Source organism: Oreochromis niloticus, linkage group LG17, assembly GCF_001858045.2.
Source record: "Oreochromis niloticus isolate F11D_XX linkage group LG17, O_niloticus_UMD_NMBU, whole genome shotgun sequence".
NCBI lineage: Eukaryota > Metazoa > Chordata > Actinopteri > Cichliformes > Cichlidae > Oreochromis > Oreochromis niloticus.
The window spans coordinates 6597677-6613807 of NC_031981.2; the positions used below are offsets into that span (position 1 = coordinate 6597677).

The following is a 16131-nucleotide window of genomic DNA, read 5'->3' on the forward strand; positions in this document are numbered from 1 at the left end:
GGCAATAGAGGAAAAAACTGTTTTTGGCCTCTATTGCCCTCTAACAGGATCTCAGTAACCCTTTTCCAGCTGAGCTGATGGTGCCAGTTGCTCATTTCAAGACCGACAGTCCATTTAGTAAATTATGGTCATTCTAAGCGTTAGATGGGAGCATTGTATAGGATAGGCTACCAATTTGTGTTTGCCAAGTCATCAGCCAATATTATATGGTTTCGCATTCATGTCTGCCCCTTATCTACACCCAGTTTCAAAACCCTAAGATTATGTCAAAAATGTTTATCTCAAGCCTTCACAATGGGATTTCACCAAACAACAGGTGATGTCACTGTAGTTTCTCAGAGTTGACCTATGAGGAATTGCAGTTTTTGGCACTTTTGTGCACTGGCTCTACACTTTAGCCCCAAAGGCTGAATGGCAAGTACTGATTTAAAGTAAATGTGAACTTTGTGGGTTTTAAAGTCTGGTGTGTCTGTTTAATATAGATTTTGCACTTTGGCCATCTGTGTTTAGAATCAGCAAGTGTGTCAGCGGGCCTGTGTGTGAACTTGCCATTTACAAGGTAACAGGTTAGGGGCTCTCAGGCATGCCCAACAGGCAAGGACTGAACACACCATCCCTAAGACAATACGCTACTATGCTCTGCTCTGCACCTGTGTTATGTTTTCCTGCTGACAAAGATGTTTCCTCTTTGTGGGCTGAGGATCTGCTTTGTTTCCATGACTCAGAGACTAAAATAGTAAAGCTGCCACCAACCCTGAACCAAGGCTCTTTGTAGTAAAAAAAAAAAAGAAAAAAGAAGAAAGACAGAAAGAAAGAAAAGGAAAGAACCAAATACCTTCAAACATACAAACACATCAGCCAATAGTTAGGGAACTGGTGGCATGTGGATTACTCATGTTATAAAACTGGCACACAAATGTTGAGTGAGTGCAATTCCCTCTGCTTTGATTCTCTTGTTCCCAGCGTGTAACAAACGGAAATTGTAAAATTTGCACCGTGTCATTGGATACATCTTGTATTTACCATAAAGTAAGCTCATCATTTGAAAATGTGCAAACTGGAGGAGGAAGAGAGAGAAAAGACATTTACAAAAATGACACTGAGAATCTAAACATGTAATGCAACGGTTGTATGACATATTGGCATTTGCTTTGATGGCAATACAAAAAAATGACAGCATCAAGACAATAAATCACCACAGCATAGCCAGAGGATATTTATTCAAAGTGCATGTGATGTTGTCATGTTACGAATAAAAGAAAACTGAAATGCTATTTGGTGTAATTTTGTGGTCAGTCACTGTCAAAATATGTCTGAACAGAAAAAATATACTACTGCCCCCTGGTGGATTTAAAAGATTACTGCGATTGCTTCTTTCACATTAACTTATATTCAAATCCAGACTACCACTGTTACTACTAATCAGTCTATTTATTTCCCATTAATCCAGGTTAATTCCTCAGCCATATGTAGCTCACAGCAACACACCAAACACAAAACCAGACATGCATAAACTGATGATGTCTGAAGAATCCTGTTATAAAAAGGGTCAACAAGGTTTTTCATCTGTGTGACATACAGCAGCATTTTTTCCTTGGCAGGATTAATTTGTTTGCGAAATCCCTTTTTCAGTGACATAAATCAGGATAAACAAAATTTGGTTGTTTTTTTCTTTGTTACATTAGTAGTTCTTCAAGACTTTCCTGGTTTCAGTGCTTTCTTTGTTGTATTATTTCTTTGAAAGAAATTTCATTTTGTTTCCTGGAACAAAAAAAAAAGACACACACAAAGTGATCAAAAGTGAAAATGATCCCAAAACAATATTTTTCTCAAAAAAATTAAAGGAACAATTTGAAAGGTAACGTGGTAGGAATGAACGCATGCCATATCTTTGATCAAAATAAAAAGTATCAACCTACAGAGGGCTGCATTCAAAGAGATTTCAAAAATCAAATTGATGCAGCAGGTTTGTCCATTTTACTGAAATTTCATTTATCAACTCAGAACAGTAGTCAGTAGCTTGTATGGTGCCTATGTGCTTGTATGCATGCCTGACAACGTTGGGGCATGCTCTAGATGATGTCCTGGAGGATCCCCTCCCAGGTCTGGACCAGGGCACCACAGAGCTCCTGGATGTGGAAACCAGCCAATGGTATCAACTTCTTCATCCTTCAGGAACTGTCTGCATACTCTGACCACATTAGGCTGGACCCACTGCACCAATGTAATGTCTGACAACGGGTCTAAGGATTTCATCCCGATACCTAATGGCATTCAGAGTGCCATTGCCTATATGCCAGTCCTGCTGATGGGTTAAGAGCTCTCTAAAGTCTGTCTGCTATAATCTCCTCCATGCTCTTGAGACTGTGCAGGGAGACACAGCAAACCTTCTGGCAATGGCACGTATTGATGTGCCATCCTGGAGTAGTTGGACTATCTGTGCAGCCTCTGTAGGGTCCAGGTATCACCTCATGCTAGCAGTAGTGACACTGACCCTAGCCAAATGTAAAACTAGTGAAAAAACAGTCAACCTGTTGTTAATTTCACCAAAGCAACTGAAACTGTTTAACAACCCCCTCTGCTACTTAACTGACCAGATTAATATCCCAAAGGTTTCACTGACTTGATGTTACACTCACATTAAGAAGAGTTCCTTTAATTTTTTTTGAGCAGTGTATATAAAGCAGTTGTTTCCTTACCCAAGCCTTTGAGAAACCTGTTAACCCTCCTATGTTCATTATCATGGATAGAATCCAGATACTCTTGCACTCTCACTTCAAACAGTCCTGGTGAGATTAAAAGAAGCAAAACAAAAAAAATCATGAAGAACTAGGAGAACCCATCACCCATACCCATTAAATTTATCCATCCAGTTTCTCAAATTCATAGTAACCTGTCTGTAAAAGTCAGTCACCAGTTATTCTAATTATGATGTATTTGGACTGGAAGATGATGTAATACTTGGAGAGAACTGGAGGAAGTGCAAACTCCACATAGAAAGGCCCCAGATGAGGAGTTCTAGACCTCAGGCAGTCATTGACTGCAAAAGGATTCTGACCCAAGTATAAAAAAATCTTTTGATTTCAAATTATATTACTTTGACCAATTACTTTTGAGCCTTTGAAAATGGGGGACACAACAACTCAAAGTGCTCTGAAGGCTTTACTATGAGGTAAAGACCCTACAGTATTACAGAGAAAACCCCAACAATCAGATGAGCCCCTATCAGCATACACTTGGCGACAGTGGGTAGGAAAAACTCCCTTTCAACAGGAAGAAACCTCGGGGAGAAAACACACTGTGGGACAAATTTCTGTTCTTTCTGCTGCGCCTCTGTACCTCTGAGAGCCTGCCTATGAAGCTCCCTCTCCTGGATGAACCAGCCAAACATCTGCGTCTCCATGAAGATCTCCAAGAAGCGGCGCACGGTTTTGGATGGGATGGCTTTGCGAAAACCCTCTCGCCGAAAGAAGGACGAGGCAGGGGAGGAGGATGAAGAGGAGTAGCCGTCCTCCCTTTCGCCGGTGATGAAGAGAGGATAGTGGCCTACCAGCTCCACAAAGAATCGAACAAAGGCCTCGGACACAATGGTGCTAAGATGACCTGAGTCTGGAGACGGGGTGTTAGACATGGTAATATAAAACATAACAAAATCGACTTGCTGATCAACCTTTAAATAATGTTCAAAAAGATTTTTACAGAACTTTTTATCCTCTAGTTAGTCTTTCTATCCCTTTACCCCAGTATGAATTCTTTCATGACATTTCAAATTATTAGGGGATCAAGCCTTTGAACTACAGTGACTACTGACTTTTTCTCTGGCACCAACTAAAACCTGGTGGTAAACGTGGTAAATATACAGCAGATCCACATTAAAGCACATAAGCGTTGTCACCACAAGCATGTTTGTGTTCTAGGTTTAACCATAAAGAAGCCTCAAAGCCACCAAAGAAGCCTCTATGACACTGTAGAGTCATAAAAAAAGTCCTCAGTTTGACTCACCGCTGCTTGCATCTCCTCCTCGCTCATTAGCAAGCTCTCTTCGCCTCTCCAGAACGTTCTCCAGGGCCGTCTGAAGCTTAGGTGGCAGGATAGAGTCTTCATCGTCCAACTAAATGTGAGATAACAGGAACGAAAATGTATTCATGAAGTTTTAACTTATGGGTGACAGAAAACATCTTTTTTGTCCAGTGCTGGAAGCAGGCTTCTATAAGAAGTCACATACGCACTGACCATTAGAAAAACAATACACATATAAGGCTTTTTTTTTTTTTAAAAAACCTTTGGCTACAACCCTTTTTTTAAAAAGTCTGGGTGAGGCTGAAACAATTTGATCTACACAGATACAGAGCGTGACAAACCATAAACACACACACGCCTTTAAAAATGTCTGACCTGTCTGAGAAATCGACTGCTCCCAAGATCCACAACCAGAACCTGTACACAGAAAAAAGGTTATTTCTCTATTGATCTAAGTAATGCACAGCAATGTACAGCAGCTCATAAGTAATGTATTCCTATATGACTGCAGTGACACTTGTATTGCTCCTCTGACCTCCTCCAGGGGCAGCTCAGTGAGTTGGGGCAGGGAGCTGGACAGCAGGCCCACAATGAAAGGGGTTGGTGTGCAGACGATGTCGAGCATAGCTGAGGGCAGCACGGGGATGTAAGTGTGCTGCCATACAAAGGGGTAGAGCAATGCCACGACTGCATGACAGCATTGGGAAAGAGTACTAAAGGAGGGAGCAGAGAACACAGCAGTGGAATATTATTAAATTGAGCTTTTAATGAATTTTAATGTTTAAAACAAACAAAACTGACTTTCCCTTTTAGTCTATATGAGACAAGGAGAGAACTGTCAGTTATTCTCACCGCATGAGGGCACCACAGTCTAAATAGAGACTAGCCATTCTCTAAAGTAATACCATTGCCCTGAGAGAAAACCAAGGCTACATACTTCTTTCATTTACATCACTGCACTTTGCATTCCTGTCTGCTACTACTGTGGCTGATCTTTCTGACTCCCAGTGGCTTTCAGCAGAGCAAACAAACCAGTCCCAACACGTCAACAACTCAGCTGGCCTTCCTGAAAATAGCTCTCTGGTATGTTCCCTGAATAAAACTGGGACTGCCTTAAATTTATTTAAAATTGTGAGTCTGGACCACCCACATATCCTGTAACTTTATCGTGAAACACTCCTGCTGCTTTCAACTAATATTTGCCATTTTCATAACTGCATAAACAGCACAGCTTCATATTTTCGAACCAGTCAAAACAGCTATCCCATAGCTGGAAGGTATGGATTTCGGTGTACAGACAATATGGCTTAAATGAAGGGACAAACCTGAGCTTGTCTGCTGTGAAGATGACTCGCCTCTCTAGCAACAGAGAGCCAAAAACCCCGAGAAGCAGCCGCAGACTCAAGCAGGAGAACAGACATTCAAAATCCACATGCTCCAGGCGTGAGTCAGAGGGTCGACAGAGCTCCATCACCTGAGAAATCAACGGAGATTTGATCCTGTCAGCTTACTCAATTTAACACCAACGTTGTGTCTGATAGACTGACGAATCCATTCCACCATTCAGTTCTAAATTTGTTCATTTCAAGTCATTTTATCCTGGATCTGAACTACTTTCAGCTCACCATTTGTTAGTTATGGTTAGCGAACTGTATAAGGTGTTCATCCATAACTGCTAGCTTACCTTTTTCTGGCCCTGCATCCTCTACCTATATCTACAACTCAGTTTAAAAACTACATATTCTGGTTAATGACCACTTCAAAGTTTCCCTCTTATTTTTAGACTAATTTTTAGTTTGTTTATCCATGCATTTATCTAGATATTTCAATTGTTAATCCTTATGTGTAGCTAACAATTTAAACTTAGATTTTCAGATTTTTTTTTTTTTTTTTCACAATTTTTGCTAACTGTTTCAGCTGTTAGCAAAAATGGAAAAACATTTAGCCAACAAATATTTAGTCAAATTTTTTTTGTTGGTCTTACATAGGTCTGATGTGAACTTTGGTCAAGAAAGTAAGTTACAATAATCAAGATGTGTAGGAAAAAATTTAGTAAAAGTTCCAAATTACTGGGTGACAATAAAGGTTTAAATTTTTTTGCCGTGTTTTTTAGATGAAAGAAACAAAACTGGATGAATTTTGTATAGTGAGATTTAAATTTAAATTTCAAAGTCTGGTCAAAAATCATGCCAAGGTTCTTAGCAAATGATTTGATTTGTGCTTAAGACTCCAAATAGTGGGAAACCACTGCTCAAATGGACTACTAAAGACATTTTTATCTATTTTATCTGACCTTTTCTTACAGTTTGTTACATTTTTGGGGGAGGGGTTTCACCGTCGCTCACCTCAGTGCCTGAACCAGGAAGAAAAGTTTTGATGGTGATGGTTTTCCCAGGAGCTGGAAACTGGGCCTCCATGATGGCTCTCATGAAAGGCTGGACCAAGGCAGGAGACAGAGCCCTGCGCCTCTCCACCTCATCCAGCACCTAGAATATGTGCATATAAAACAACCTTGATTTCATTTGTAATCTGTACTCCCCAAATTCCACCAATATATTAAGTTTCCTACCGGGGGGGGGCAGGACATTAGATCATGTGTACAGTAACATCAAGCAGGTCTACAGAGCAACAACACTCTCCCCAACTAGGACAATCTGACCACCACTCTCTGCTCCTCATCCCTGCTTACACCCCGCACAGGAAACAAACCCCTCGAAGCTCCTAGGTCATTAAATGTGGCCAGATGATTCTCTCCTCCAGCCACAGGACTGTTCTGATCTGACAGACTGGTCCATCTTCGAACAGCAGGACCTGGAGACCTTTACTCAGTCTGTCCTTTTTCTACAGTAAGTGCTGCACAGAGAATGTGACAGTGACCAAAACCATCTGTGTTTTTCCTACCCGAAAAACCTTGGATGATGAGTGATGTACAGGCTCTGATCACACTGATCAGACATGCTGTCACTCAGTACCAGATCCCCACAGGGCTGCATTCTCAGCCCCCTACTGTACACCAACCCATCTAACCAACGTTATTGTCAAGTATGCTGATGAGACCACTGTGGTTGGGTTCATCTCTGACTTCAGGAGGCACAGACAGGTCCACCCCCCTCTCATCATAAATGGAGAACGTGTGGAATCTGTCTCCACCTTCATTTTTCTGGGCAACCACATCTCCACCGATCTCACCCAGAACACAAACACCCTGGTAAAGAAAGCCCCACAGCGGCTGCACTTCCTCCATGTCCTGAGGAAGAATAACTGGGACCAGAAGCTGCTGCTGGCCTTCTACTGCCTGGGTGTTTGGTATGCAGGAGCCACTACTGAGAACAGGAAGGCTGCACAGAGGATAATTAACACCACCCAAAAAAAATCAGTGGCTGCCCTCTGTCACCCCTGGAGGCCATCGCCAGATCCTCCTCTCTCAGCAAAACCAGAGCCATCATAGGTAATCCCTTGCACCCCGCCCACCACCTGTTTGACCTGCTGCAACCTGGTCAGTGCCTCAGGCCAATCAGGTCGCACACCTCCAGACTCACAAACAGCTTCTTTCCCTGGGCCATTCGGACTGTTAACAAGCACTATCCCCCCACACCCCACCCCTGCCCACTCACAATACTAATCTGCGCCATGGTCTGAGTAACCCTCATCACTCAGGCCACTCACATACAGACTCTTCCCACTATTTCCAAGCACTTTGTCTCCAATGTGTGCCTTTCTCTTTATTTGTATATATCCCTTTTGACTGTATACATTTCTCCTGTTTGTTATTTATTCCCGGTGTCTTACTATCGACACATTATTCCTACACAGTTGGTGTGGAGCGCCCATAATTTCGTTGTACATGGACAATGACAATAAAGGGTAATAAAGGGCAGAAATGCTATAACGGAGCAGTGATTTACCTTGGAGAACAAGTTGAAGCAGCCAAGATGGCTGACAATACAATAGACCTCTGGCAGACGTTTGCCTTTTCCACTAGGCTGTGAGAAAAAGATGAAAATATGACACATAATACTCACTAGTGTACTCCTAGACATGAGGACAGATTAGTATATAAATCAACAGTATTGCAATACACACACTCCTTCTACAGAAATGCATAAGCAGAAACACATGCGCACCCGCACATACACAGTTCCCAGTCTCACACATTTCCGCCCAGAGTCTGAGATGGGCTGTTTTCCCACAGGCGCAGGCACACTATTCTGGTATGCTTATTTACTCAGCCGTCATTGTGGTATTTAGCTACTTCCTGTTCGGTGACGGCACATGATTTCTATTTACCAGTAAACGCCGGCAGTATCCAAACCTTCGGCTCCCGTCCACTCCAGTCAAAACAAATGAGAACATCTCACTGCGAGGGATGAGCCACGACAAAAATGTAATTTAGTATATTTTTACTATTCAAAGAGAAAATACACATATACTGTAAAAGTCAACACTAATAATGAAATTGATAGTTTCCCGTGGTATAAAGAGTTGAATTTTCAGTGTTTATTATATTGAGATAATGTGGCGCCCTGTTCATTTCACCCTCCTCACCTTGGGTATCTCTCCACCGGCTCCCAGTCTTTAGCATCAGGGAAGCAGAACTGAGGAATGATCCTCAGTTGATCCTCCGTCTCCCTCATGAACTTGAAGGTTCGCTCCAGCTGCAGTTAAAATGAGGTGATAGACTTAAGATTAGTTACCACTTCCTGCATTTCTTCTTTTTTAATGTATTTGGTCTTAAATTAAACTACCACAAAAATGATCCATGATTCAAGGACCTTAGGAGGGAACTGCTGTGTGACCTCTGGTAGATAGTGCCCTCCAGCCTTTGACTTCTGCAGCGACACAACCAGGAAATATTCAAAAAGTTTGCGCTGATGGAGCTCCTGTTCGAGTGAGTGTCTTCTGGTGTGGACCTGAGCCTGGCTCGGCTGGCTCAGTATAGATTTCACTGACACGAGACGCTGGCGGTGAGCTGGAAGAAAGGATGTAAGCCAGAGCACTATTATACACATCAGTGTGAAAAATAAAGAAATACTGACAGATAAATGAATAACTGGAACCCTACCTTTTGCTCTTTCTTCAATTTCACTCTCAGAGTCACTGTTCTCATCTGTTACTGTAAATTAAAACCCCAAAATACAAACTTACTAGACAGTAAAATAAATATTACAATCAATTTTCATTCCTTTAACATCGTCACCTCTGCCCGAGCTTGTCTCAGCATAATGATAGATCCTTCTGAGATGCTTTTTCCTGGACCGAGTTTCGAATATGCTGTTGATCCTGAGTACAACCTGTCCAAAGGAATAAATAAAAATATGTCTCAGTGCCAACAAATACTACTACGTGATATCTGTGTCCAAAGAAGCTGTATCTGATATATATGTGTCAGTGTTGTTCCAGGGTCATCGTAATTAATGTTGATCCACGTTCAGCGTTGGAAGTAACCAATCACATTGTTATGACATCATAGTTTAGTGATGTGAAAAAAAAAACCTGCTGATGTCAACTTAGGAAAATATCCAAAAACAGAGGCAGTTAGGATTGGATTTGAGGGCTATGGTTATGGTGTGATGATGTTTCCATGTCAAAAACTTATGACATCACAACAATGATTGGTCATTTGCAGAATTTGGATCAACATTTATTTTGATTATCCAGGAACAGCACCAACACAGAGATACTTAATCTAATGCAACGTTCAATTTGCTTCGGAAATCAGAACTGGGAGCAATGTCAGCCCCGACTTCAGTACATTCCAGTAGGAAAGTTGAAAAAGCGAGGAAAGGATTATTTTTGCTCTTTAGCAAGGTACAACTACTCATGCATCACTAGCAAAACAGTGCAGTGCTTGTTTTTTCCAATTAAAAACACCAAATCAGTGCCCAGCTGTTGTCATTCCAGTAAAAAACTAGTACTAACCATGCAGATTAGTCTGAAGCCCGGGCAAAATAGTACGTGCTTAATAATTTGCCAGGCTAAATAAAAGAAACCGACTGTTCACCATGGATGTGATAAGATTCTGCAGCAAAAAAAACCATGCACAAACACAGACCGTCGGTATCCTCCGGCAGGTGCGGCTATAGGAATCCCCGGGCAGCCAGGAGGCTTGTTCAGGCCCGGTGGGGGTAGATGGAGGGCTGAGCTGGGGTGGAGATGAAACACCTCCACTGCTTCCAGTGCTATGAATCTGCTGGTTGGTTCTCCGCATGTCCAGCAGCTTAAAGCTTCTGCCTGAATTCTGCCTAAAGAACCCTGGTCTGGAGACCTATGGACAGAAAAAAATAATAATAATAACCATAATTATGTCTAATTATTGAAACCAAATAGTTGCTGCTTCAAGTTCAGGGTATACTTTAACCTTAGCAGTGTCAGCACCAGGAGAGGAAGGTAAAGACTGCTGGGAGCATTGGCTCTCCAACTCTATATCCTCATATGGATTCTCATTTGACGAGTCTGCAGAAAAACCAAAAGTGACGCATTTGGCGCAAGTTTTCAAGCATGTCTGATAATTGTGCACAAAGTTAAAATTATTCAATATTTCACAGTGAAGCAGGGCTGAAGTCCTGCCATGACACTTTGGACTTAATTTATGATGCAGTAAAAGTAGTTCACCTGGTAGTTTTGGGGAGGGTTTTTAACTAAAATTGTACTCATACTTGATTGTTTTCTGCTGAATACTGTATCTGCACGTTACAATTAGCATGTAGAAGTGGAAAAAACTCAGCTCTGGAATCAGCTGCATCCCCTCTAACTACACTTCCACTACAATTTGCTCATAAAGGCATTCAATGCAGGACAATGCAGGTTGGTGTCTGACCCAGGATGTCTTCATAGTGATGTTCCTGAGACAGCGAGCGAGAGAAGAGCAGGCCATTTGACCCCGCAAGGTCCTCGAACTCAAAGGATCTCCTGTCATCATGAGATGAAAGCATGAGCATGAGCATTGCATACGGCTGGCATAACTTCACCAAGCAAATAATCTTTCTAATCCATGGATACCTGTTGAAGCTGTCCCGGACTCTCTCACCTCTGGGTCTTCCGTAGATGCCAGAGGGAGGTTTCAAGGAAGTTTTCGAAGCTACTGACGGCAGTGGTGGGAGGTTCCTCTGCCCTCTCCCTTGCCTCCTTCCCAGGGTGGCTGTAGCTGGATGCTGGAAGGTTCGTTGGGGTTTAGGGACGGGGTTGATGGGGGGTGCACCTGGCTCGGTGTACACATTTTCATGCTGCTCCTTATTTTCTTTGGTCCCGGATCTTGCAACTGTGCTTCTTTGAGCTAAAGCTTCAGATTCGTTTTTCCTCACCTCCAGCTGCTTGTCCTTGCTCGGTGGGCTGAAGTAGTTTCCAAGCTCTGGGGGCGTTTTTCCATGGTTCCCCCCCATAGCCTCCAGCTTTTTAAAAAGACTGAATACAGCTCTCTTCTCATGACTCGTCTGTTCTGTTGCTCTCCTGTCAATACTTTTTTTCAGGGTTCCCACCTGCTGTTTATCTGTTGATGTAGGCGAACAGGGCCTTGAATCCCCAAGCTTTTCTACATTCTCTTTCTCGTGTTCTTGTTTTTCTTTGTGAACTACAACCCTTTTACAGTCTTCCCTCACTTGGTTGTCACCAGACTTACTGATATTGAATGCTCCTCTTTGCTGTTTTGTAGGTTCAACCGGTGAACAAGGCCTGGAATCTCCAATTTTTCCTACATTTTCCTTCCTAAGATCCTGCTTTTCCTCATGGGCTACTTTTGTGCAACTTTCTGCACTTTGCTTGTCTTCTATACATTTATTGTTGCTTTTTGGCAGGGAGTCTGTCCTTTTTACACTGCTACTTTGGCCCACGTTATCTGAGGTTAGAGATGAATGAGTGGGTTCCTTGCCCTCCCATAGTGAAATCTTGTCCCTGATGCTACAGCCATTTGATCTGGGCAGCTTGACTCCTACTAAGAGAGCATTGTCATTGCTCTGAGGGTCAAAGGTCGACCTCCTCTGGGCCATCATGGATGATTCTTCCTTCTGGTTAATGAGGTTTTCCAGTGGGGTAAAGGGGTGTTTTGGTGGTCCCTCTCTTCTGTGCTCACCTCCCTTGTTTTCTACTGAAGCGAAACAGAAAGCACTTTCCCCCACCGGAGAGCCCCTCTTTAGCCTAAAAATAAAAATAGGAAATCATTTTAGAAATGCTTGAAATATAAAAGCACATAAGCAAATCGCACATTATCACATGATGCAAAGATAACTTCCAGGTTAATCGAACAACCCAAAATTTGTCTTGCACTGGCTGCTGTGCTCTGCAAGTTTTATGTCATTTTTTTTAACCGCATGTGGGTGTTTACACGTAGTTTATGCATGTCATATATTGTAATGATTGTGTGAACATCCCGCGACAGACTGGCGACCTGTCCAGGGTGTACCCTGCCTCTCATCCTAAGACAGCTTGGAAAGGCTCCAGCGCCCCAGGGGACCCTGAAAAGGATAAGCGGAAGCGAATGGATGGATTGTGGGAATGTATTTCACGTCGCCACGGCCAGAAGGAATAGAGGCCATAGAAAAGAATGGCTTTCAGAGCGCTGTTGTCTTTTTCTCGCCTAGTGTGTGGAAAAAAACCCTTAGCAATGATGCAAAATTGAAGCATCTGCAATAAAGTCAAATAAATATACCTTTCCACTTGGAAGAACAAAGAAAATATAAAGCGAACTGTAGGCTTGGGTAAATCTGTAGAACATAGCCTACCATCTCAAGCTCAGGTCTCCTGGAATAACACGTTAACATTTATTTGGATTTTTTTTAATGCATACTTTTCCACATTCACGAATTCAATCAGAAAAATAGAAAAAAAAAATTGAATACCAATTAAACAATAACCTACTGCTACCAGAGTTCCCTGAACTTCCCAGTATGGTCACAGTGACTGCCAGCTAGGGGACATTCAGTCTTTTTCTGGACAGTGGGAAAATCCATCCTGAGAGTAAATGCCAGAGGACAAGCCTATGACCGAGCATCTTCTCATCGGCCTCGCTAAATAAACATATGCTTGGATTGGAGCCCATTTCATCAAACTGTTATGTTTTAATAAATAAACGGGAGGAAATGGGAAGCCCTAAGTTGAAAGACCTTTTCTGACTTTCCCTTAATGGATGTAATGATTAAAGGGCAGCCTAACAGGGTTTCTTATTTTCTCAAGGCTCAGGGAGAAATTTGTGAAGGCCCGTGTCCTATTTTAATGCCTCACTGGTAAACCTGGTCAGATACAAACCTGTTGACAGATGAGTTGATGTAATCTTGCTTTGTTTTCATTCTCTCAGTGGCCTCCATGATCACTGCACACCTGGGAGAGAGAGAAAGAGAGACATAGAAGCAACTTCTGTCAGCATCTTCTCTGATTTTGCTTGTTCGTTGAGTTGCACATTAGCGGTTGTTGTGGTTTTGCTCCCACTGACAATAGCTATCCGGCTTTACACTTTTATATAGTCTTCACATTGCATTCGTAGTAGGACATCCGTTGGTAAGATTAAACATTAAACTGGTAAACTTCAGCATTTGAGCCACAGGACAGCTGGGCAAAATCAAAGAAACTATGACAGCCAGAGACTCAAGTGCAACTCCCCGAAGTAGTTCATCACACTAACTAACACTTCATTCAGCAGTCATTTAGGGCCTGCCTTTTTCTTTCCTCTCCTTTAGTGTATTGTAGTATGCTCATTTTTCCACCACTTTGTCCTCACAGGAGGCGAACATTTGACCCCTGCAGTGACAAAGCTGCTGTGCAAATTCTCAGACTTTCACATCTTCGAGGTCAATGTTCTTGCAGTTCAGTGTCCTCTAAAACAGGGCTTGGTGATTTCCCATATGTGAGGCCCCTGCCATCATTTGTTTATTGATATACACTCCAAATGATATGACAGATGTGCATAGGGACTACATACCACCCTTAAGGCTGTAGGGTAGCTGACTGGCTATAAAAAAAGCCATTTAGAGCTACACCATTTACTAGAAGATACATCCTAGCAACAAGATACACGATACTAGTTAGAATTAGAAACACACCACTTTAATCTTACTTTCTTAGCAAACATACAATCAGTGGCCCCTTTAGGTACATGTTGCTAGTACCAGGCTGGATCCCTTTTTACAGTCATGGCCTTAATTCTTCACCGACAAGGTGCTGGAAATGTCCGTCAGAGATTTTGGCCAGGTAGGCTGTGGTGTTTAAATGATGCTCAGTTTAAAGTGTGGCTAGAAATATCCCCCAAATCACTACACTACCAGAACGAGCCTGAACTGTTGATCCAATGCATTATGGATCCATGCTCTTATGTCTTCTGATACTACCAGCTCAGTGTCACAGTAGAGGATTTTTCAGTTATCTTTTGTCCACTTTTGGTGAGCCTGAGTGAACTGTAACCTCAGTTTCCTGTTTTTAGCTCACAGGAGTGGCACCCGGTATGGTCTTCTGCTGCTGTATTCTGTATTCTGCATACCTTGATTGTAACACATGGTTATTTGTGGTAGTGTTGTCTTATTAAATTGAAGCAGTCGAGCCATTCTCCTCTGACCTCTGGCATCAACAAATGGATTTTTGCCCAGAGAACTGCTGCTCACTGCATACTTTCTCTTTGGTGTGTGGGAAAATATGAGTAGAACAGCAGTTTGGAAGTACTCGACGGGCCCGTCTGGTATCAACAACCCTTTTATATTCAAAGTTACTGAAATCACCTATCTTCCTCATTCTGATGCTCAGTTTAAACTTCAGTAGGCCATTTTGACCATGCCTAAATGGCTCGAATTGCTCTTATGTGACTGGCTGATGAGATATTTGTGTTAACAAGCAGTTCAGCAGGTGTGTCAAACAAAGCGTAGGACAGTGAGTGTATATTTAGATATAGTGAAATTATATTCTGCAGTAATCTGTTTCTTCTAGCAAAGACAAAGTCATTGGCACAGTGCATATTCTGCTGAAATCAGATCATTTCTAACAATATCTCCTTTCAAATTAAAACATTAAATCAGTTTCTTACCTCCTTTCGCTGCACAGTTTTCATGTGTTCATCAGTGGAATGGGAGCACAGTGCATCCCATGCTGCTATAACAGTATCCATTGGTATAACCTCCAAAACAGCTGTAGTGTACAGTTTATATGTCCAGGTTCAAATAGATTTTCTAAGCCTTGAAACAATTCATCGACTGCTTATCTTAGTGAGCCTTGAAGACATAGTGCTGAACGTGCCCTCCTCTCCCTGCCTTGCCTCCAATCGTCAACTTTCATTCACCCTCTCTCTCCCCTCACCCTGGATATGACTTCCTCCCTCTCTCTCCCTCTCTCTTTCTTTACTGTTGATTCACTTACAACTGGCTTCAGAAACTATCTGTGTACAAATGAATGGATGGATGGATGTCTCCTGATGCTAACTGAAACTATTTCATCCCATATTTTACATCGACAAGCTGTGTGGAAATTTGTGGAATGTGGGACAGACATCATCATATTACGGCATTTCCCTCCAAATCTGAAAGTCACTGGAACTGTTTTTCACTCCAGCTGCTCGTGCAGCTGCACAACCCCCCTCCAATGATTTTCAATGACTTTACGTTCACTTTACGTTCACTGAAATTGATAGGAGAACATGGAAAAAAGGAAATTCTACATTTGTTTGTACTTTTGACTGTCATTATGCAAATGTTTGATATAAATATTTATGCGTGTGTTTATTTACATTTGCTACATATAAGCGTGGATTTACATCCTCGAACTTTTAAACTTCAATTTTACTCAAATCTTTTAGCACCACACACAACGGCGAACTACGTTGCTCTTGCACGTGAACAGACGTGAACCTTCGGATCTTTGAATATGAAGAAGCTAGAAGGCTTTGTAAAAGTATTGCATACATATGTATCAGCTATACGATATGATAAATCTACATAATTGTCAAATGCTTACCAGAAATGTAGTGCTGTCCAAGTTCAAGTGCTGCAACCCTGCTGTAAACTGACTTTTTTGGCGCTGCAGCTTTTAAACTGTAAATAAATTTGCTTGTAGCCAATGAAAGTTGGGTTCTTACGAACAAGTGGCACAGCAGCAGGTGAAATGTGAGCAGCTGGTTCACTTTTGTTTTCAACAGTCATTCCC

The 16131-nt window shown here is 42.1% G+C and overlaps 1 protein-coding gene across 5 annotated transcripts; it reads right to left on the reverse strand.

Annotated features, from left to right (window-relative positions):
• Positions 1 to 1167: 1167 nt before the first annotated feature.
• Positions 1168 to 16127, reverse strand: LOC100703007 (DENN domain-containing protein 2A). Of its 5 annotated transcripts, none has more exons than XM_019346757.2 (20): positions 15943 to 16127; positions 13258 to 13329; positions 11020 to 12150; positions 10838 to 10929; positions 10379 to 10473; positions 10073 to 10285; positions 9218 to 9311; positions 9083 to 9127; positions 8793 to 8989; positions 8566 to 8675; positions 8308 to 8377; positions 7926 to 8003; positions 6366 to 6506; positions 5346 to 5494; positions 4556 to 4733; positions 4396 to 4437; positions 4003 to 4111; positions 3340 to 3609; positions 2700 to 2786; positions 1168 to 1761 (listed from the first exon to the last, which is right to left on the reverse strand). In XM_019346757.2, the coding sequence occupies exons 2-20, from the start codon at positions 13314 to 13316 to the stop codon at positions 1730 to 1732; spliced, it is 3192 nt and encodes a 1063-aa protein (XP_019202302.1). In that variant the 5' UTR covers positions 13317 to 13329; positions 15943 to 16127; the 3' UTR covers positions 1168 to 1729. The 5 variants fall into 5 exon arrangements, with proteins under 5 accessions (XP_019202302.1, XP_005455617.1, XP_013130120.1 ...); XM_005455560.4 differs by having other exon boundaries at positions 9083 to 9133; XM_013274666.3 differs by lacking the exon at positions 15943 to 16127 and adding an exon at positions 15020 to 15269 and having other exon boundaries at positions 9083 to 9133.
• Positions 16128 to 16131: the final 4 nt, after the last annotated feature.